This window comes from Phoxinus phoxinus (assembly GCF_949152265.1).
Source record: "Phoxinus phoxinus genome assembly, chromosome: 11".
NCBI lineage: Eukaryota > Metazoa > Chordata > Actinopteri > Cypriniformes > Leuciscidae > Phoxinus > Phoxinus phoxinus.
In genome coordinates, this window is record NC_136886.1 from 7,299,719 (window position 1) to 7,324,777 (window position 25,059).

A 25,059-nucleotide genomic window follows, 5' to 3' on the forward strand; every position below is an offset into this window, starting at 1 on the left:
AATTAAACCTGCTAACCTGGGTTCTACTAATGAAGTGGCGGCAAATTTCACATCATTCTCACGCTTGACTGCCGTAATCAATCCCTCTGTTTTTAGAAATTCGTGGAAATGCTATCATGGATTTTTTTCGTTTACTATTGGAGCAAATGGGAATTAAAAAAAATAATATTTGCTGTCATCTCTTGTTCACCACTATAGAAGTTTACCCCAAGTATGACGACTTCCGCTTCTTAGAACCCTGGAAATCAAGTGTAAAGGACATAGGCCGGTAAGAGTTGTGCATGGTCTTTAGCGTCCTTGTTAGCGCACCCACCTCCCACGCCGGAGACCTTGGTTCAAATCCCGCTCGGGGCAGTTTGTGTAGTACTGGTGGCATTTGGTCCCGTGACCCAGATGGGAGTGATGTTTAGGGGGGTAAGTGTAACGGACGTAGGCCAGTAAGAGCTGTGCGTGTAAACCTCATTACGCTGATCTCAAGAGGTGCGCTAGCAACTGACGTAGTAGCTGCGGTCTTTAGCATCCTTGTTAGTGCGCCCGCCTCCCATTCTGGAGCCCCCAATTTGAATCCCGATCGGAGCCATGTCAGTCAAGCTTGCATTAGCCGATAGTCAGCTGTTTCTGACTTTTACCAATCCAGTTTGAACACTTATCACAGCGGTTCGTTTAAATCCCCATTCAGTCAGCCTCTCTTCTTTTGCTTGGCACGGTACATCTAACTCCCCTCTCCATCCCCAAATCCACCTAGCTGTAAATCTGTAATCTAATCAGATATCTGTTTTGCGATTGTCTTCAGCATACAGTAAATTTCAATGTAATCATCCTTCCTCATTTATTTTGGCTTGTTTACAACAACTCTTGTTAAATTTGTGAATTGTAATTATGTATGTATGATAACTGGATCTGGTCTGTTACCCCAAGTGGGATCTGACTTGCTGCTCTCCCCGTTCTGTCCAGGCATGGCTGCATGGACGGGCGCATTGAGTTTGCCCAGAACAGAATAATACCGCAAACGCTTACTGCATGCATTATCATTATAATAAATATACATTTGACAAAAGTGGTCCTGACTGAAATGTGAAAAGGGTCTGTCACTGTTTTATTGTCACATTTGTTTTGCGCATGCAACTTCACTCTCATATGTTTCACTCTCTGAAATGTAATTATTTGAAATTACAAATTCCAAAAGATTCACCAAAGCATTTCAGGTCTTTTTTTCACAAATTTCGGTTTGTTTCTCACATTGAATGAAATGTATGTAGTTATTGTATGTAATGGACCACTTATAATACTTTTACAGTGCTCCCTTTTTGAAGCTTGAAAGCCTTAGTCCTCAATCATTGTAATTGTGTGAGAAAACTATTTTGTGTTTCACAGAAGAAAGTAAGTCACACAGTTTTGAAACAACATTAGGGTGAGTAAATCATGACAGAATTTTCATTTTTCAGTGAACTACTGTACTTTTGTCCAATTTTGGGACAATTTAATTGACTACAACTAAGTTTTCAATATCTTGTTTTTTGTGCAACCTGAGATATGAAAGCAAGTCATTAAATTCTAGTTTATAAAAAAAAGATGTTATTGCTGGTTTTCAATCAACAATAACTTTGACGTTCCTTTCATGAGAACACAGTTATGAAAGACCTTGGTTTGGGAATGCAGCTCTGCGAGAACAGGATCAAGAGTCCTTATTTGTTTTCAGGGACTGTTTCACACTCTAATTACTTTGCTGATGACCCATATACTGCCTTTGGATTTCTTCACCAAAGCATTTGATCGGCTTTAACACAAAGCTCACACAGCTCATGGTCATTCTGGTAATGAGAGTGCTTCTTCTTCTTTTTTTTTGTCAGATTTTTTTCCCCAGCTGTACACGAGCAAAAATACATTCATGTTAAATTCTGAGTCCTACATTAATGATGTTTTTCAGAAACATATTTGCTTGTATTTAAAACTTATTGTTTTCAGCCTTAAATAGAAAAGCAAGATAAATTCATTTTATTGATAGGTATAGAAAGTTTTTTTTTTTTTAAGAAACTGGCTATACTGGCAGCATTTTTTGTCAACCTGTCTTTTCTTTTTAGATAACTCAGTTGAAATAACAATATTTTCTGGTTTTCTTCGCAGCAGGACTCCAGTAAATGTGTTCAAATACGTGTGCTTCCACAATTAGTAATCAATTAGCTTCATACAGTGTAATTATATATATATATATATATATGTATATATTGTATATATAGATTATATAATCTATATATATATATATAATTTCATAGCCTTTTCTAATATATGATCTTCAAAGGTAACCTAAAAAGCACATCATTTTTGATAGACTTTATCCATCATTGGCTATCTTGGCACTGTGGAAAAAAATTTTTAAACACCCTGGCTGCTCTTTTCAATATAATGTAAGCGAATTGGGACTTGGGCTGTCAAGCTGGCAAGCGACAACAAAGGAACTATAGAAGTATCACAAAGCTATTGTATGGCTTTAGAAGATGTGGAATTTTGCACACAATGTGTATGGACTATTTTATGGTATTTTTATGGGTATTTGCATTATTTGTCATTTTTGGAGCATGACAGCCCCAGTCCCCTTTTACTTGCACTACACAACCAGTATATTCTTCAAGGTGGAAGATGTGTAGTTCTTCTGAAACATAAACCACAAGCATCATTACTTTAAAAAATACAATATATAAATATGAGTAAGATTGTGTAATTTGCTGCTATAATAAGGATAATTAACTGCACTGTTCTAATTCAGTTCTTTTTGTGAAAAGACCACACAACAGTGGATTTGTCATAACCCTAACAGGATTAATAATGGGTAAAAATGTACCAATGTTTGCACACCAATTATTATTTTCTGTAATTCTTGCAATACTCTGCATTCATAGTGGTCAATTTCTCATTACTCAATGTAAAATAACGAACCTCTTACATTACCTTTGCGCTTTAATAGCATTTTTGGGAATAAACCAAAGTTGGTAAAAGGTGCTTGTGCATTACTTTGCTTAATGTGCTGGATAACGGAAAAGGCATAACTGTAATTTATCAGCACACCTGTTTTAATGAGCTCCTCATCCCGAACAGTTATTCTTACATCAAACAAATTGTTCTGTAACCCATTTTAAAATGGTAGCTATTTGTGAAGATTGTTAACGTAATTTATACTCTGTGTGTTAATATGGCCACTGGGAAGCACAACCTTTCCTTAGACAATCCCAATTACAATTCCAGAATTAACAGATCTAGACATTGTGTCATAATATTCTGGCTTCATGCATTTTACAGATCATTAAGAGCTGAGACATATGGTCTGAAATCAGTCAACATATATTAGCATTCGATGTGAAGAAAAATGCACAGCTTAAAAAAAAGGCACAATGAGGCATTAAATAACCATATCGCAATGACATTTCCACTTGGTTGACATAAATGTGACAGAAGAGCTGGAAAACAATCTTCTATAGGCTTTTTCACTGCGGCTCCATATCTATGAAAGTTTCTTCTCATACCGCCTTCAGTTTTTCTGTGTGACAACCTCATAATTGCCACACTGACTTAAGGCAGAGCAAACATCTCATCACCAAGTGCTCACTGTGAAAATCTGAATGGACAACAGAACAAATACTCCCACATAAGCTGTCTTGCCGATGCAGAACGGAGGAGAGGCTGAAGACAACAAGATGATGGACTGTCTCTTTGTTATTTTAAGAATTGTATAATTACGCACTTAGATACTCATGCATTTCTTTCTATTTATCTTATGTTATTATTATTATGTACTCTGGGAGAGCGATATGTATTTACTGCTTTTGCCCTGAATTCATGCAGTTTTTTTTTTTTTAGTCTAACAATTCATGACTTGTTTGCAGATAGAGGGTTTTGTTTCCTCTGGATCAAAAAAAAAGATGTCACATTCATACGTCCTCAATTAACTTTGGTCTCAATATAATCCATGCAATTAATTCCGCCTCGTATAAGGGATGCCTCCGAGTCAAATTGTCGATAAAGCATAAAAATGTACCTGTACATTTGTAAGATGGTCTCATTTATTACCCTTCCTGGCCGTGTCTTATGTCCTCAAGCTCAGCTTTGGTCGTTCACAAGCTTAGCTCTGAAAACAAGACACCAATTATGTCTTACCGCCTCTCTATTGGTGAACATTTCTGTTATTCATATCCTTGAAAATTGGTTCTTTTTAATCCTGGAATGACCATTAAAATCCATCACTTAGAGCAGGATTATAGCTCTGTGCATATGTCTTACGAAATTGTAAATTTAAAGAATGACGGTTTCATAATGCTTATAAATTCAAACAGGCAGGACTATAGATCACCTCTGTCCAAAAAAAACCTAGCGCCCAAACCCACATCCCTTGACCCCTCCACACCCTATCAGTGTGCCAACCTCCCAGCAACTCCACTTAGCAACTCTTAAGAAACCACTTGATGGCCCCGGTATACTCACTGTGAAATTCTTATTTGTTCTTCGCTTAGGGTAAAGAAGTTTGACATACGCAATATACTGTTAAAGGACAAGTTCGGTATTTTACACTTAAAGCCCTGTTTTCAGATCGTTTCTGATGAAATAGAACGGTTAAGATTGAAATTTGGACACATGCCGCTGGCCCGAGAATTTTCGGTTTCTGTGGTAGAAAACCATAAAACTATGGTATCATAAAACTATGATAAAACCTGTTGGAAAGCATCTTTTGCAGCGATTTTTGTGTGAGCATATCAGTGAACACCCCTGACCACTCAGTGAGTTTCACGTCTTTGAAATCTGAGAGCTTTCTGTCCCTCCGTTGACAGCTACGCAACTGACACTTTAACGCTTCAAAAAGTTCATGAAGAGTTTGTAAAACTAATCCATATTAATGGATGGTTTAGTCCAAATTTTCTGAAGAGACATGATTGCTTTATATGATGAACTTTAATCATTATCAGCGAACATATACAAAAGCTCAATGGAACCTGCTTGACTCGTGAGAACAAACCTCTTGCAGAAGCTCAAACGTGTTGCGTAACATGAGAATGATCCTCATTGGTTCTTGCTGAAGCTCAAACGTGTTGCGTAACATGAGAATCCTCATTGGTTCTTGCTGAAGCTCAAAAATAATACTTGAGAAAGAACCTCACTGGTTCTCGCACCACGTCAGGCAAACTTGCTTAAGCTTTCCGTTTACCACAACTGTTGTGTGAGTTAAATGTTTGTATGTGAATAAAAGCCTAAATTTCTGTTCATCATAAAAAGCAATTGTGTCTCTTCAGAAAATCAAAAGTCAAAGTGTCAGTTGCGTAGCTGTCCATAGAGGGACAGAAAGCTCTCAGATTTCATCAAAAAGATATTCAATTGTGTTCCGAAGATGAATGAAAGTCTAAAAGGTTTAGAACGACATAACGAGTAATTGATAACAGAATTTTTTTTTGGGTGATCTATCCCTTTAATAACAAAATAAACACACACAAAAAAACAGGGGTGAGAAAACCGCAGTTAAGAAAACATCTGATCATAGCAATGTTGGATATGTTTGCACAAGCTCTGTAATTCGTCAATCCTGTCAAGTTTAGTCATGCTCATTTATATAGCACGTATTAAACATGAAAACATGAAAGTGTCAGCATCACTTTTTTGATTAGAAATACAACTTCAGTTTCAACTATAAAGCAGCTCTCCAGTGTGTCAATGTTTCTACTCGCGTCTGACATTGACGGACTAAACTGAAGAAATGAACCAGAGAAGATTTCAATGTCAAAGAAAGCTGAGGCTTTTGAAATGATTTCACAAAAATTCCGCTTGAAGTGTATTGGGGCCTTTAGAACACTTTAGCAACCACTTAACACCTGAAATTCAACACTTTCAAATCTTTTTAAGCTTTCTCATACTAACACGTTAGTCTTGACAAACTTTGCTTTTGTAGTTTAAGGGTTGTGTTATGCAACACAACATCACTACACAGAATCTAGATTTGCCCTAAACCTTTTGCATAATCCAGTTTCACTCTTTTATTTCAGGTATGTGGTTTAAAAAGTGATTTATAAGGCAAAGGCAGTTGTACTTAGAGAGGGTTTTAGAAGTTCTGCTGACCTACACTTTCGGCAGCAATCAGTCTTGTCCACTTAAGGGAATTAGTTTTCAATTAACTGTTGCCACCTCACATGAACGACTCTGTGTAATTAAGAATGATGATGTAATCTTGGAAACCAATTTTACTGGCAAATAACTTTGAATGCCATCAATCAGTATCAGAACTGGAGAAGATGCCCAACGTTTTCGACCATGGTAATAAACACGAATGGAGTTTTAGTTAAAAAAATTGAAGTTAAAAGTTAGACATATATTTCAATGGTGAGAAATATAGACTAAATGACGATTTTATAATGATATCATAAATCTGATGAATTTAAATGACAAAAAAGTGAACCATTGAGCATCAATCATGTCATGTGTTTAAGACAAACCATAAACGTGCCCTGCCTCATTCTCCTGTTCATGCAAAGAACTCTCTTATGTCTTACATCTTTCATAAGCCCATAGGTCAGGTGTTTCAAAATACAATATATAAGATCAGCCATACATATTGATTTTATGCTAGAGTTAACGATACAGCACATGGTCATGGCAAAACTCAACGGTTTTCAAGTAAAAACTTTTTCTAAACCACAGTGATTACATTTTTTATATATCACAAGTCATTTTTAATATACAGTGTATTTACATGTACAGTATATGCAGCTTATGCAGCTTTAACAATTCAATCAAATGTCCCAGACAACTTATACATGCTTTGGTGATTAAAATGTGCTTATGCCAGCAGAATTTCTGGCACATTCAGAGTAAGCAAAGGTTCCAATTAAGGCATGTTCATAAATCATTACCAGCATGCCATGTCAGCATATCACAAACTTCAGTGAAGACATTGAGCTTGTAGAATTAGATTAGCATGAGCTGGTGACTGCGGAGCAAGGACATTTAAAAAAGCTTTGAGGAGATCTTAGATACAGAGGTCTATGGACCAGTATCCAGCTGACTTGCTCAGCTCCAATAAAGCTTCCGTGCAGGCTTAAAGAATGAATGTCTGTGACACTTTTACCTCTTCCAAGATGTTATGTTTTCTTAGCACTACAATAATTAAGCAATGCTCTTTTGTGGCATTTTTATATCATTTATATTCAAGAATAGTCTTGAATATAGTCAATGTATAGTGGTTCTTGAGCTAGAGGCTTGGGCTCTTTTCTTGGGAGAGTAAGCAAAAACCTTTTTTTTTAAAAAGACCGGCTGTCTGTTAGTCTGTTCATTTGAGCTGGTGATTTTTCCATGTGGTGATCACTGAAGAGCCAAATGATGTCTAGCTCCACCTTTCTGGATGTAATGGGTGGAGCTTGACCTAGTGTAGGGATAATGTTTGGGATAGGGTGTGGCTGGACCTTCAAGCTCAACCCATTATATCCAGAGAGGGGAAGTTGGGCATCAAGCTCCACCCATAGGCTTTGCAGTGAACGGCCTCGTGATTTTTTTTTTTAGTGCCTCTTTCTGCTGGTTATTGTTATGCGTCTTAAGTGAGCCATTGAGTCAATTTGTTTAAACATGCTGATTCATTCAAGAATTAAACATTATGAGTGAGTCAGTGAATAACTCAATTGATTCCAATTCATTTAGGAATGAAACAAATGAAAAAAAACTGATTTATTCAGGAAGGAATCAATTGACTGAATCATTCAATGATTCGTACAAACACATTCACTACCACTACTGTGTGTGTTGTTAGAAATATATTACAACAGTATGAAATGACCTAAAAAAAGATTTTACATTACTATCATAAATTTGATGAAGTGACTCAAAAAGGGAACTGAAGTTTTAGAAATGTGCAGCAGGTCATTTTAAAACGTGTCTAGGACATTTGTATATCAGAAATTGTTCATTCTGTTGTGGCTTTGTTTGGTCATATTTTCATTGACGGAGCAAAAACTAGACAAAGCAAATGGTAAATTAATAGTGGTTTCTAAAATGTAAGTCTCTTAGTATTACCTTTTTGTTTATTGAGCTGTTGTATAAAAGCAATATAAATTCACAATGTATTTGTTGTTTCGGCACTTAAAGCGGTGGTTGATTATGATTTCACTTTTCTGCCTTTAGTTAGTGTGTAATGTTGCTGTTTGAGCCTAAACAACATCTGCAAAGTAACAACGCTCAAAGTTTAAAGCAAAGGGAGATTTGATTTTACTGAAATGGCTTTTTAGGGACTACAACAAACGGCTGATAGGGACTACACGAGCTTCCTCCTGGGTTAGTGACATCACAAACCCTAAAATGTACATAAACCCTGCCCCACAACAAAGGGGGTGAGTCCATGAGAAGAGGAAGAGTTGTTGTAGTAGAGCACATTTGGGAGTCTGCTCAAGCTGTCGCATCCGTCTTTTCACATTTATTGCAATACAGACACAAATGCACTAACATGTCGCTCTGCAGCATTGCACAACAGTTCCCAAACAAGAGATTTATAGGTTATCATGACAGAATATGCTAATCAATTACTTGGAGATAGTTAACTCCACAAAAGCAATTTTAAAATGACATTTTAGTGTGTGTCTGCAAGCTGCTAAGGAAGGACAAGAGCTCTTGAAGCTCCGCCCTCTGTCCCGGGAGCAGCAGCTCATTTGCATTTGAAGGGACACACACAAAACAACGCATTTTTGCTCACCCTCAAAAAGGGACAATTTTAACATGCTATTAAAAAATTATCCGTGGGGTATTTTGAGCTTAAACTTCACATACACACTCTGGGGACATCAGAGACTTATTTTACATCTTGTACAAAGGGGCATTATACCATCCCTTTAAAATGTGGAAGGAATTTGAATGCTCTATTGCTTTTAGTGGTGTGATGGACACCTGTGCAAAAGGGGCAAAAGTACCACCAGAAAAATTCAGTTTAACAATCCATTTAAATATTGAAATAGCTTTCTTGATTGTGTAGACCTCCCTCTTGATTTTGTTCAACTGGTTGGACATGAATAGAAGAAAGATGTGATTAACAAACCATGACATACAAAGATAAAGTGGCCCTCGTTCAAACAGAAAGCCAACTGTCACATGTAATTGAGAGTCTGGCAGAAATTAGATGATTAAAAGATGGGGGTAGAGGGGAAGTGCTCCTCTGTCAGTATAAAGCTAGAAGGAAATGTATAGGTTTTCTTTTCTTTCTCATCCAGGTGCTTCATTCTTCATTTATAAGTGGCTAAATTTTAGCATCTGCTTTACAACAAAAGTAAAATGTCAGATCAGAAATGAAACGGTGTACTTGCACTGCATCAGAAGTAAAGATCCTAAATTTCATCTTCTTAATGACAGGATAATGTTACAGTATGATGTTTTATCAGCAATATTAAAATGCTAGATGTAATAATTCATATTTAACCACTGATGTTAAATAGCTGAATTTTCTGTTAAGCACTGGCTAGGTTTTGCAGCAGAGGAAATATGGCAGCAAAACCTGAAATGTTATCTTGTTTCAGTGATTTATCATCTGCCACACTCCTGCGTTAATACAATACACCACAATTCACTAATCAATTGATTCAGAACAGACAAACACCATCTATTATAATTATAAGCTTATTGAAGAACTGCCACGGCTAATGTTCAGAGATGAACAGTTTGTCTTAGAATGTGTTGGCCCACAAAAAAATCCTATCAGAGCAGGTGGTGCTTTTTCTCAAAGTATACAGTCATAGAGCTTTATAATTAATAAAGTGGATGGTGGGTAGAAAACGGTTATTGCAGAGTGCCATAATGGGGCCAAAAAGCTCAATTCTGCTGATAAACTGTGTGTTTAAAGTCCATCCATTTTCCAAACTGCTTGTCCTATACAGTAGGGTCATAGGGATGCGGAATGATGTTAAAAAGTAACAAATTAAACAATAAAGAGCAAAGTTCTTAAATTTTGGCCACTTACAAATGCAATGGTATATGGGAATTATTTTAGTATTAGTTATTTTAGCCTGCAGGAACAAATCCCATTGAATTTTCATAAATATGATGTGGTGACTTTTACACTGGAAAATAGGGAGGGAACGGGTTGTTAAGCTGTGTTGTTCAGTAATTTAAACCTATCCCTAACCAATTGTATTGTTTGATGTCTTTTAGTAAACATGGATGCTGATCACATGCTACTAGTTAAAAATAAAGGTAAGTGTACTTAGGAATATATCAGCTAAGCTAAAGTGGAAAAGTATTTATAAAAATCAGTGATGACTGTCCCTCAGGCTATTTTATTCTCATCTCTACTTGAGGTGCTAATTGTTTTTAGAGCTGTTTATTTTCAATAGGGAATACAAGTACAACATCCATTATTCATTTCCTCCAAGTGCAGTCATAAACAAATATAGATTGCACATTAACAATGCATAATGTCCTAGATTCTACAAAATTATATCCATGGCTCTCCTCAACTTTCTTTTAGTCGTTTTTGGAGGGAAAAGAACTGCCGGTTTCATCTGACCTTGTTGGCCGGGTCAGGGTGACAATGGCAACCTCCGAGCAGGTGTTCCAATCAGTTCTGCTTAATACACTGATAAAGTGGAAAAGCCTGGGTAAAATAGAATGGTTTTGCAGATACAAGATCCAATTCGCTCAGGAAAATCACATCACATCATTGCAGACATTGAGTTCAGTTAATGAAAAGTGAATTATTCAAATGAATGATTCATCTTCATTATTCATTTTTACATAAATTATGTTATGAATCTGGTCAAGATACGGTACATGGGGGGTTGACATTACCAAGTAATGTCTGTCATGATTTATATATAGATATATAAAGTAAAGTCTACCACACTAGTCTTTTTTTAAAAAAAAACATTTTGGCCTCATTTCAGTTTCACTGAAAAAAAATTCTCATTTCAGAACGCAAAAATGTACATGTCATGGTGCGGTTCTGCAGATCCAGAAAACTGAACCCATTGTAGACAGGGAGGAGTTGTGGCTAAGGTCCTGTAGTCATATATCAAAGGTTTGGTCAAGCAGTCACATGCTATTACACTGATTTATAGTGGAGTTGTATCAAATGCCTCTGATTCTTTTAAATGGGCCGTTTTTCATCAGAAAGTATGAGCCGCAGCTTTCAAAATGTGCAAATATAACAGTTTTTTTTAAAAATATATATATTCATGGCTCCATTTACATGCATATTGATTTATTCATATGTGTATCACAGCATTTCGAGTTAATAAAATTAAATCAGCTCAGCATTTTTGATTGCGCATTCGACAGACATTTCCTTTGATGATTCTGATGTTGTCTCAAACTGTATATCAGTCCCAGCGGGCCCATTTGGCACAGCAAACATATTGAAATCTCAATGCTGAGTGTCCGTTCAGAGGACAGTAAAGGGACTTTTCTGGAAGCTAACAACCTTCCGGCTTTTAGCTGCCTGCCGCCATCAGCATAATTAGGTTGAGCGGCAGCATTTGACCCTCCTTTTCGCATGTCCTTGGGAGAACTGATGGTTACAGATATTGACAAACAGAGAGATTGCTTTAGGGGTGGCGAGGGGTGAGAAAAGAGAGGAAAGGGTGTTCGGAAGAGATGACACTAACAGACCTTATAGATTCATTGACGTTCCACCATTCATGAATCCTCTGACCTTTTAAAGCCGCCTAAATTTGTTCTGTGTGAGCAAAGCATTTATTGTAAGTCCATATAGTCCTGTTTTTTTAGTTTTTCGCTTTATTACAGTCGGCTATTTACTGCAGCAATTTTAAATGATTCGTGCTGCACTGCCAAATGCTTTGTACATTTATTGTATTGTACATTGTACGTTTATGCATATGGCAGCAGTGATGTGATCTGCAGTAGCCTACCATCGCTACTTTTTAAATCGTGTATCTTTTTAGGATACAAGCTACTGTATTGATTAAGTAGCAGGATAGTGTTATGAAAAGCTTCAATGTTTAAGCAACGAAGCTCAATATTTAAGCAATGAACATGCACATACAGCGTTCTCTGTTGGGTGTCTAGAATCATAATTTGTATTGATTCTTTTAGTCAAGTCACCTTTATTTTTATAGCACTTCATGCAATAGAGATGGTTTCAAAGCGGCTTTACAGTGATGAACATTATATAATGATCAATGATGCAAACCTTATCAAATTTGAGACATTCAAATTCTGCAGTAAAGCAGTTCTAAAAAAGACAGATCAGTGTTTAATCATTTCAGTTCATTTCAATAACTGTGTATAGTATAGTTCATTAGTTATGAAATGAGTGTGATTCAGCTATAAGCAGCTCTACAGAAGACAATAGCGTCGTTATTCATTTTGTGTTGGTTTAATGTTGTTTCAGTAAATGTGTTGATGTTACGAAACAAAGTCAAATCCGCTATAAAGCAGTGATTCAATTGAACTAGTCTGAATCATCGACATACAGGTTATCAGGCAATGTCAGCGCAAACGACTCACTCGTTCAAATTAATCGGGTGGGCGGTTCCTCCAAACTACCTCTTTGCTCATTGCATGATAATTACATGCACATCTCGTGCACAGGAACCATTATAATTGAAATGAATTCTTCTCCCAACTTTTTAAGGAAAAATTATTATAAATTAAGAAGTTTATTTTGCGTCTGAAAGCTGGGCATTTGAGCAATGGGCGGGACTACGGCGCAAGTGTTAATCCCATTGGCTAGTGCTCAACCACAAACCCCGCCCTGTATCCAATTTCATTGGTCAACTCAATTATGCAGTCACCTGGCAACAAAAGTTAAGACTTCAGAAAAAGCATGGATGGATCTGATCTAATCTATAAGAATGTGCTACTAGCACTATACTAAGGTTATGGTTAGGCTTTAGGGTATGTTAGAACTTGTTTCAGTGTTTTGTAGGACTGTGATTGACCTGACTAATAACATTTCTGTAAATTGGTATGACATTTTTTTTTCTTGCTATATTTAATAGATCACACATAAAATAATGTAGCAAGATACAAGTGAAACTTTCAGTTTCAGCTTAGCTTAGATTCTATTGAGTAATTTGTAGCCATTTTCATTTTTTGAGAAGCTTGCCCAGCACTGTTTGGTAGATGCTTTTATTCAAAATGACGTGCAGTGCATTTAAGGTAGATGCTGTATCAGTTCATCCATTCACTGGAATTCAAGCCCATGACCTTGGAATTGCTGGAGCTATGTTGTATAGTCTGGATGACAAATGCTTTTTTTATGTAAAAAAATAAAAAAGTAATACCATGCCAACACAGCTTCTAAACTGACACAGTACATTACTGTTCAATTTACAAGCCATCTTTTTTGGCCCTCATACTTTCTTCTTTGGGTTAACCTCTCTCTATATCATATCACGACTAAGTCTGGGAGTCAGTACCTTCTAAATGTTTAACTCACACTGCCTAGGGCTATTGGCACATTGAAGCAGAAATGTAAAACAGTCTTGGAACAGCAGTGGCACAGCAGATTTTTGCTGAAATTCAAATTCCCTAATCCCAAAATGGCCTAATTATGGGCTATGGCTTGTGAAAGCAGAGGAAAAGCTCCTATTCTTATCTCCTACTTATTTTGACAAGCCTCCTCAGGTTAGTGTATCAGGTTGGGGATGCTGTTCTGATAAGTAGATTTTCCTGCGGATTGAATGCACTGGTGTGATGATGTAATATGTTAAATTGGATATATATGCAAATGGCGCATTTTCCGTTTAAGCGGATATGTGTGCATATCTCAGACCAGAGAAATGCATATCTTGGCCGCGATACCTTAGGCTTCACAAATAGGCTGCGTTATTATGCGGCCGTCCAGAAGCTATAGACATTTTCATCCGCAACCGCGCTCTTTATGAAGTTCACAAATAATGTATGACAAACCGTGGTGACAAAGCATCCGATTTGCATAAATATCCCTCTCGGAGTTGAGGCAGACTGATTGCCAAGATACATTCAGATAAGTCCTTAATAAGGGTTTCACGTCTGTTTTTGATTAGTATCAGCACTAAGGGAAAGGCAAGATAATAATTCACGGAGAGAGAAAAAAAAACAAGCCGCCCCCCTTTGGTTTCAGAATCATCCGAACATCATTAAGAATTTTCTAACATGCCTTTCTGTTGGGTTGACTTGAGCCATTCCCAATTGTATAATGACCTAGTGTTGAATCGCTGTGCTGATCCTCATCGAATGCTCATCTTCAAAAGGTTCCCTCTGTCTTTTTAAAGCTTTTTTTCATATTTTAATTGCAGGCCACATTGATGTCAAGGTGAACAGACAATCACTTTTTTCTTTTTCTGGCCAAGCTCTTTTTTTTTCTGACTTTCTCGAAGCCATTTCTGCATGTGGTTTTCTTTGCGCCATGCCGCAAATAAATGTGGCTACAAGAAGTTTTCATCAATAAATGCCATTATATAAAATGCATGATGCGATGAAGTATCATTGCGTTCAAGTGGGTGCTTGATTTTTTTAATTTTTTTTGCTCTTCATTTTTGACCTGAGTCTTTAAACTTTTATGAATGCCACCAAATCCAGTCATGCACTTTCTATATCCTTTTATATGTTTTTCACACTCTGTGCCATAAACTATGTTCACAGGACCCCTTTGGGAAGAATTATTTGGCGTACATAACAGTGAGTTATGACTATGCCTGAGATTTACAATGTGCAGGGTTGCACTGATTCAATGAATTTCACATACTGTATAGTTGTTGCCTGAATAAATGCTACATAATTGATGCGCTCCACCATATATTATGCAGCAACTGTCAACATGTGAAATCAACTGAAAAAAATAATAAAGAGTTGCTATATATAAAGGACGGGGGGTGAGTGTGTGTGAAAGAGAAAATGATTTCTTCCTCTTTTTGCAGGGGTCACCAGAGAGCGCTCCAGAAGTACAGGCAGATGGCTCACACCCTACACGCTCAAAACACTGTGACAATCCCCAACAGCTCCTCTGAGAGAAGGGTAATTAAATACCGAATTTAATCAGATTCTTCAAATTAAAGTCCAGCTGGGCAGCTCTCCCAAACTCCCCTGCTGTTCCCTGTCCCGTAGCCGTTTTTGTGGCTGTCTTAGGAGAAAACCAGAGTCTCACAAAAACACATGGGCTTTGAGCACTGGTGAGAAAACCTTGGAGTGATAATTAGCGATAAAGTATTCCACTCACAGCTCTGACAGGGTGATGGAGAACCATTGGCCCATGAGAGCTCTCTCAGATCTTGACCTCACAACATGGATGACAAAATTAATTCATTCTCATGTGAAATTGTATGTTTTTCTGGATTTTAACAAATAAATAAAAAATATTTAAAAAAATGACAAGGTAACATTTTACAATAATGATTCATTATTGAACTACGTTAGTTTAATTGAACTAAGAATGAACAATAAATCTACAGCTTTTATTTATTTAATAACATTAACTAATACAGACCCCCCCCCCCCCCCCCCCCCCACACTTGCCTGTAAGTGGTAGACCAATCACAACAGACTGGGCCATCTGACCAATCAGAGCAGAGTAATCTCTCGGTAAGGAGGGGTTTAGAGAGACTGAATCTTCGAACAAATCGGGTTGTGAGAAATGAGGTGATGTGCAATGTATTTTATGAGAAAATTTAAGTGTTTCATTTTTTTTTTTTTTTACCTTTGATGCATGTAAACTTATTTTAGGAGACCTCCAAAACAAAATTAGGAAAGGTTCAAATAGCATAATAGGGGCACTTTAACAAATTATACCTTATTGTAAAGATAATAAAGAATTCTTCATCTAATACTCAAATGTAGAGCTAGACTATTTAAGGGAACATACAAATAAACTGTTTTTATTAAGTCAAAAATAATAAACATTAGGTTATACCAGTGAAAGAAAGGCCAGCTCGAGTACAAATATCTGTGTAAGGTAACAACTGCCCTGTGATTTACAAAAGATGATACATACAGTCTCCTAATAAGGGACACTGTCGTGAAAGGGGAGTCGCCAGCACCATGGATAATGCATGACAGCTTGGCAAACTTTCAGCACCTTGGAGAGCGGCCGTGTCTGAGGCCAGGCTGTGAAGCAGGGATAGAAGCTATGGCTTTTCTGACAGGATAACTGAATATAGCTGTACAATGTTTTAACTGAACTGTCGGCAAGTGGGACATTTGAGGACTGGTGAAATCTGAGAAGCACAGAATATGCCGTGTAAACCTCCTGTCTACATTGCAGGGCAATTTTGACTCTCCCAGTGAAGAGTGACAATGCAATTGAGTTTTGCTGACGGTGACATGATATAAGTCGATGTCCTGAAATCCTTTGGATAAAAAATATAAAATCAACTATAATAAATATAGTTGATATGAGATATCAGTATATACAAATAAAGAGCTGTCCCAACAGTACAGAAGCATACAATTAAGCAATATCTCACAGTGCTGTTGCACTGAAATAGTATGCCGACCGTGGTTACTAACAACACACAGACTGAAAGCCGGCCTGGAACAGTAGATATGAGTGGAGTGGAGCGAAGAAAAAAAATTACTAACCAGAGAATGTGAAACTCTTAAACCCTTACAAGTTTTAACTCACAACTCTTAAACCTATATTCATACTGCTTTCGTTTTTGTACCATTTTAAACTAGTAATTTGGTTGAATTACTAAAAATATAAAGTGGCGAATAGTATAATGAACAATGATACAATTATTTTTGAGTAAAGACATTTATCAAGTCGTTTTTAGTTACTCAATTTGACCTGGAAAAACAAGCCTTTTCATAAAAAATATCAAAATATTTTATAAAAATATTTTGATTAACAAATTAATTAATTTGATTAATAAAATATAAATGTAATGTATATAAAGATTATGCTTTTTTTACATTAAGCCCCACAATTTTTTTTTTTATTACTTCATTTTCATTATAAAAAAAGTTTTTTTGAAAAATCATTAATCCAAAAAAAAAAAAAAAAAAAAAAAAGTGTCACGTCATCGACCCTACTAAATATGCATGCTTGGAACGCCGCTTTGACCAATCAGATTACAGGACCGGAACTAACTGTTTTAGAAGGACACACTGAGAAGAACAGTCTTGTGCTTCAGCTTCCAGTAACCAATCCTTGTCTTTCTTCGGCAGTCGTACAGAACTACAGCCTTCGGCGCTAGGATCCAGAGGGCAGGGCTTTGATTTCTCAACTAATTCCTCTGGCAAAACACGAAACGCTCTTATGCACAACTTCCTGGATAGAGAAGCGGACCGCGCTGAATGTGATTTAAACGAGTGACTTTGTAGATGCGCGCGCGAGAGAGCCGCTGTACAGCAAGGAACTGAACGAGCACGAGCGTCTGAAAGTGCCTCCGGTTGGGATTAACTTGAGAATGTAAAGAGAATGTAAAGGACGACACAGAAAGCAGAAGTGTGCGCGGATTGTGGGCTTTCCGAAATGTCCCACGAAACAGGCACAAGATTTGTCGCCGGTCATTAAAATCGCCGTGGTCACTCGTAATAATTTTGGTTAGTCAAGTTAGTGTTTCCTTCCTTGACGCTCAATTTGATCCGCCATTCCGTGTTGCTCTAATTGCGCATTTGGACATGTGGAGACTGCGAGGATCGTGTCGTTTAGGGATGTTGTGTTTGACTTTATCAGCGCTTCTCATCCAACCCATCAGCTGTCATCCCGGTAAGAGAGGCCTTTGTGCTTAATATTTTATTATCGGATAGGTGATTGTGGGAGATTTCTCTGCAAAAAGTTATGCTCAATGGGCAGGTGCATTCGTGTCGTTCAGCGTCAGAGATCATAAGGCATTAAGAGTGGTTATGTATGTTTAGTGCAAATATGTGCACTGCAAAGCAAAAGGATCTGTAGCTGCTATAATTCACTGATTTCAAAAGGTGCTCATATGACTGAAGGTCAGTTTCGCAGTGCTTTGTGACAGAAGTAAAGGCTTTAGTAAAAGCTCGTCTGGTCTCACGGACTTGATTGTTCCCAAGGTGATGTCATCCAGGCTATGATGAATGGTATCCAGAAACTCGTAGAATTGACTTCTATCAATTAAATGTTTTATTTCATTTCATTTATTTTATTTTATGCAATTTGTTTGCATTATTATTATTTTTTTAATTCCATTATTTAGATTCTTGTAATTAATTTAATCTCAAATTATATTTTATTTCTGGCTTTTTATACCAGGCTGAAAGATTAGCGTTCAGTAATTCGTGTGCATGTCTTGTATTGCTTGTGCATATGAAATTAATCTGAATTGTAGAAAAAATGCCTTTAAGTTTTGGAGAAGTTCATCCAGTTTGTCAACAGATGCATTGCAGATGTTTTTATCATTACAACAGCATCTTTGTTTTCTATCCATTTCATCACATGCAACTTCTCTCATTTTATATTTAGTACGACATAGATTTAACTTGTTTAATTGCTGCCTTAATTTAAGTCTTCCATTTTAGTCAGTTGAATATAGCCTATATATATATATTAACTTATCTTAACCAAGCTAAGTTGGTTTTTAGCTGCCAGTTTGACCATGTGGAATACCAGCCATAGACCATCTTGACCAGATTGGAAGACCAGCTAAGACCAACAAACCCTCTTAGGCTGGTTTAAGCATGTAAATAGTTGCTGTGTTCAAATGTTAGTGACATATTTAGCGTAAATCTGATTCAGTTACCATGTTGTATCGACTGGTTTTCCTAACCAGGGCTGTAACCATCATAGACATTGAAGGGGACTATTAAATATTTAGATTAGTACAGTTGACCAATATTACATTTATTTGATGCCCATGAATATGCACTTTTATTATATTCCATAATGATCTATATGATGTGAGAATATGATTTTAATTGCATTATGATCACATTACCATTGTACTGAATCATAATGAATCATGTCACCAATTACAGCCAAGAGAGAAGTTATAAAGGCAATTCTTTTTGAACTTCACATATGCCAAATTTCATGTTTAATCTGTTGCTCTTGGACACTCTTGGCATCATGTGAGCTTAATGAGCACAGCAAAAGGCATCCCAAGCAATAAGTCTGGCTGGAAATATGGAACATAACAAATTGAACAAACAGACCTTTTCGCCACTGCCGTAACAGCACTGAAATATAGGCTTGAAAATGTGTTGATCCTTTATTACTCATAGATAATAGCCTGTGTGGGTGAGCAGATGAACGGAACATGGCGGACATCGCAATTCAGTGTTTCCTTTTCCTGTCCCAGCCCTCATTAGCTTTTGTTATACAGACACCCGCTTTTGTACACTCACAGATCCTCTGTACTTCTATTAGCGGTGTCATATTTCTATAGAAGGTGAGATGGTCTGTATATGTAGGGCAATGGTTAAATTGCAAGTTTAGATAACCAACAGCCTGTTACATCAGCTTGTGTAATGTTTTATGAGAAGTTACATTTGACATCAAAATCAGAACAGATGTTTTATTCTTATTGAAGACAGGCTGGCCACTGGGCCTCAGCATTCAATGTTATAACTTTCTGACCGAAGGCCGTTCCCCATTGTCTTCACCCAAGCTTCTCAGAAATGAAAGAGCACTTCATTATTTGTTTCAGGAAGGGTTGGGACTTCCGATTATATAATTATTTGTGTTTCTGAATTCCATTTGAATTATATATTGTTTGTGTGGCTCTGATTTTGCTTGCATTGTGGAGACCAAATTTATACAGCAGCTTAAAACAAACTATATAATGTCTTGATGAAAATGTAAAAATGCAGAATATCAACTCCCAGTCCCCACCATTAAAACTGCTGGGAAGTAACTGATTATATGTAATCTGGATTTGGTTCCAAAAATGGAGTAATTGTATTAAAATATGTTGTGTAATGCTCTTAGTCAGACTACAGTTACTTTTTTATTGATTAAATGATTTCATATTTGTAAAATGCCAGTAAATTATTAATAATTTAATGATTCTCCATAACTCGTCATTAGTTATCTTTTAAGTTTTCCTTTCTAAAAAAGCCAATTGCTTAATGCTTATATACAAGGGTTGGACAATGAAACTGAAACACTGGCCAATATAGTGTTGGGGGTTTTATGCCTATATATGTGCGGAGTGTGAATGTTGAAATAGCAGAGCAAGAGCACAGCTGTACATAAAATATTGAAATCCACACAACATAATGGGTGACATATCAGAGCTCAAAAGAGGACAAATTGTTGGTGCACGTCTCACTGGCTCATCTGTAACCAGGACAGCAAGTCTCTGTGGTGTATCGAGAGCTATGGGTAATGTCAGCATACCAACACGTAGGATGAACCTCATCCAACAGGAGTAACTGTTAATACAAGAGAAAGCTGTCTGTTAAGGTACTAACCCAGGTTGTATCCAAAAAAAAACATAAAACCACAGCTGCCCAACTCACTGCAGGATTAAACGCACTCTTCGACTCTCCTGTTTCCACCAAAACTGTTCATCGGGAGCCCCACAGAGTCAGTGTTCGTGGCCGGGATGCTTAACCAAAACCTTTGGTCTCTCATGCCAATGCCAAATTTTTAAATGGTGCCAACAGTGCAAATCTTGGGCTGTGGACAATGTGAAACATGTAGTGTTCTCTGATGAGTCCACCTTCACAGTCTTTCTCACATCCATGGGAGTTACGGTGTGGAGAAGCCCCAAAGAGGCTTAACACCCGACTGTTGCTGTCCAGAGTGAAGCACGGGGTGGATCAGTGATGGTTTGGGCTGCTGTGTCATGGCATTTCTCTACTGTGCTTGATTGGCACGTCCTGCCAAGGACTAACAAACCATTCTGGAGGACCATGTGCACCTGATAGTCAAATATTGTTCCCTAAAGGGTATGCCGTGTATCAGCATGATAATGCACCAATACACACAGAAAGATGGTTATAAAAGTGAAGTTGAACATCTCCCATGGCCTGCATGGTCACCAGGGGCCTCATTTATAAAGGTTGCGTACGCACAAAAGAAGGCGTACGCCGCTCTCTACGCAATAATTGGTATTTATAAAAAGCAAACTTCACGGGAAAATGTGCGGTCCTTCACGCAAGCTCTGACCCAGGCGTACGCACAAAAACGGGTGAAATGAGAAATGGCGACACCGTCGGCAGATGGAAGAAACACGTGAAAGTGTGTGAAACTGTAGACCGTTGTGTAAAAGAAATGGCAATACTGCCTCTCATAATTAACATGAAGACTTCACAAAGCAAGTCTTACAATTAACAGCTACACGAACACCCGTTCGATCGATCTGCAGTGTGAAACAAACCAAATCAAACGAAAATTACAACAGAAATGCAAATTAACACATAGCCTATTTGCAAAAAGAAAAGTGAAATATGTTCTGCAATAATATTGCCATGTTATGCAAATCATCCTCATAAATAATATGGTAAACAGAACGAAATAATGTACAAAACTGATATTCTCGTCAATGTGTCCGTCTGGCGGAGCAGATATAGATGCAATTAGATAGACAGACATATAGATAGATAATTAGGGAGATAGATAGATATATAGATAAATAGATAGATAGATGTATTAATTGTCCACTGGGGAAAGTTGTTTTCATAGTAAAAATTTCTTCATCAGCTACGGAATCATGGTATTCATGCATATGCCTTTAGTTTGTTTTATTTTTGATAAACGTATATGACGTATGTCTCAACCATTCAGAAAGCTGCAAGAAATTACATTTGTACTGAACTATTTCACATTTTCACGTAGATTATAACCGACATCTGTAGCTTGTCAGATACAATTAAATGGATGGAAATAAAATGCCCAATCACAATGCGTAATGACGCACCATGGCTGATCTTGTCCGACCATTTCTTTCTTATTTTGGCGACGGTCCGAGGTTGTGAGGCTACAGCATTTACGGCGTCTGCAACCTTTTGCCACTCAAGTGCCTTTTTGGCATTAGTAATGCCCACACAGTGCCCTCCAAACAACATGTTTCTCCTATTTTCCACCTCGCCAACGTTAACTTCTACTTCACATTGAGTGAAGTTAAGTTTTTTTGATTTCCTCTCTGTGTTTGCCATGATTTCGCAATCGATGAATATTAACTTGTGGGCGTTTCACGGACTATTTATGGGCAACTATGGGCGTGACATGAAGCCGCAAAAGCTGCGCTACCTTTAGAATTTATTGTGATTTATTAAGGGAAAACTGCGTAGGATGTGCGTGCGCACGGTTTTATAAATCCGAATATTTCTGTGCGTACGCACGTCCTATGTTTCATCCGTACGCCACTTCTGACGCAAATCCTACGCAAAGTTTTATAAATGAGGCCCCAGATCTAAATATTTTTGAGCAAATCAGAAAATGCCTCCACCAGCATCACATAGTCCCCTGGCCACTGTTCTTCAAGAGGAATGGATCAAAATCCCTCTGGCCATGACTGTGAAGAACTTGTATCTGTCATTCCCAAGATGAATTGCTATATTAGCCCCAAAAAGGAGGCCCTACACCAGACTAATACATTATTGTGGTCTAAAATCAGATGTTTCGGTTTTATTCCTATTTTTTTTATTTTTTTATTTTATTTGGGGAATTGTACACAGACCAGCCACTATAGTCAAGTAGCTGTAATTACATTAAAGATGGAGATGGTTTGGCCAATGAATTTACAGAAATCATTTCACTTATAAGGAATGTTTTCTCTACATTGCATATCTAATCAACTCCTGACAATCTCGTGCTAATTATAATTATTTTAATTATCACTTAGAGAGTAATTTAACCATGTATTAATATGTCTTTGGAAGGCTTTTGTCTTTTATATATTAAAATGCATAATTATTTTTTTGTCATTTGAACATCTTTGACTGAATGTATTTATTTGTGATTTTATGTCAAAATCCTGACATAATGCACTTCATGTTGTTGATAACAAAGAATGGGATATAGGCCTATGTTATTTCTCTTAGAGCTGCACGATTCTGTATTGTTTTTAATTTCAAAATAGAGATGACGATTCTGAACAGACAACTAAAAAAAATATATAATTTACTAGAGGTTCTGACAAAATGTAATTACTGCTGCAGTCTATCTGAAATGTTTTGTTAATTTGAATGGATTTTTTTTTTTTTTAAATCCGTTTGAATGAATGATTCAATGATGAATAATTTTTTTAAGTCACGTGTTGCCACATACTGGCATAACAATGTAATCGATACTATCGTTGTTTGAAGCGGCAAGTTACTTTTATAAGGTTATTTGCTCTGTTTTGATACGCTTCCGTAGTGTGTTTATATCAAAACTACAAACTGTTATGTCAGCACTTCCGTGATCATTTGAATATTTGTAACACGGAAATAACGATTTCAAAGACATAAGGTAGAAATAATAGAAAATACTGCTTTCTCTAAGTCAATGGCAGCACAAATGCAGATTTGAATGTTCCAGTGTGATTTTGTCAAACGTTTAATAGACACTAGCGTATCAATGTCATTTAAGAATGAGTTTGTGTGGGTATTTGAACTAGGTATATTTCGCGCAGTTTAATTTATCTTTGTATTTTTAATTCGATATGTTACAAGATTAGATTTTACAAGTTAGGTCAAATGTAAGTAATCTAAAAATAGTAAAAGTAGTCAGATTACAGTATATTATCTCAAATATGTACACTTTTTTTGTCATGTAGTAGGTTACTACTAATGGCAAATAACAATTTGTCAGTATCTACCCTTCTCTGAAGACGTGTGTGTGTGTGTTTGCTTGTTTATGTGATTTATGAGGACACACATTTGTATAATGAGATGCGTATTACACTGGTATTACAACATAAACGTGGTTTATGAGGACATTTCATGAGTCCTCATAATTCAAATAGCGTAAAAAACAATGTTTTATTAAATTTGTAAAAATGCAGAATGTTTCCTGAATGTTTAGGTATGGGGCAGTGTAAGGGGATAAAATATACAGTTTGTACAGTATAAAAACCATTACGCCTATGGAGAGTCCTCATAATGTAGTTGCACCGACGTGTGTCTGTGTGTGTGTGTGTGTGTATGCAAGGGGCATTACCACAGTCAGTCGCATGTCGACAGTTCACATCTGAGCAGGTTTTGTGTAAAAATTTAATCCGCACCCTTTAGCTACACGCTCCTGGGCGTTTGTTGATGTGTTAAACCTATATCAGATGCGAAGTGGGAACTTTGCGAGTTTGTGCACCAGTGGGCACGTGCAAAAGAAGGTCAAAGATCCTCGACCCCTGTGGGTAGTGTCTATCATCTCTTCTGGCTGACACCACAGGAAGCTTCTGCTCGACACCAGTATCCATCAAGGGCCTCTTGTCAAAAGACACTGGATTTTTAATGCTCTACCTTGCCCTTCAGTCTTTGTTGCTACACTCTCGCTCTCTCTAATGAGGAGTCCTTTCCTGTGTGATTGAAAGGCAGTCGGCGCAATAAAATCAGAAAAGAAGCCCTCTACTCCTCTGCCATTCTTATCCACCCATCACCAAATCCCTGACCTGCATACAAAGAGTCTGTAAAGCATTTAATTGAAAGCAGAGAGTAAAAAATCAATACGCAGGAAGCATTAAAAATAATGGGAAGCAGTGATCCAGATCCATATTTCATATCCATAGATGGGTGTGACTTTTACATATGTCACTGGCTCACTTTAGCATGCATTTTTACAGTCATTTTAAACAGGATTGGAGTTTTGACTGTGGGCAAGCGCTTTAATAGAGTGTTTTAAAGTTTTAGTTCCCAGGAAGAACACTTCTGTTGTAACAAGCCTTTTAGAGACAGATATGGCTAATAAAACACTGGCATCTCTCCCCACAGTTTGTAATTACTTTCCGTGGTTGGATTTCAAGTATAAAGCCGTGATGATTTTATTAGACACTTTTAGATATGGATATGGTATGAATCTGCATCTGTTGTCTTATTCTAGGATTCTGCGGTGTGTGTGTGTGTGTGTGTGTGTGCTTTTATCTGCTTCATCAGCAGTATGTTGTCAGCAGGGGAAAGATTCAGGAGGGACGTCTCACCTCCTTCCATCTTAGTCCTTCTTTTACTCATTTTGCATAGTAATTTTTGACATTCATGTCTATTTGATCACGACCATCACATCTGGCA

General features: G+C 37.1%; 1 protein-coding gene across 2 annotated transcripts in view; it reads left to right on the forward strand.

Annotated features, from left to right (window-relative positions):
• ca16b (carbonic anhydrase XVI b) overlaps positions 1-25,059 on the forward strand; it is a 122,908-nt gene that overhangs the window by 17,696 nt on the left and 80,153 nt on the right. The window contains exons 3-4 of one of the 2 annotated variants that reach the window (XM_079628378.1): positions 10,156-10,197; positions 14,865-14,961. Coding sequence is in view for 1 of the 2 variants with exons in the window: in XM_079628377.1 (XP_079484503.1) it covers positions 17,566-17,653 (88 nt within the window). In the remaining variant the exon portion in view is untranslated. Of the gene's footprint in view, positions 1-10,155; positions 10,198-14,864; positions 14,962-17,063; positions 17,654-25,059 lie in introns of those variants that run through there. The other variant, XM_079628377.1, reaches the window with a different exon arrangement.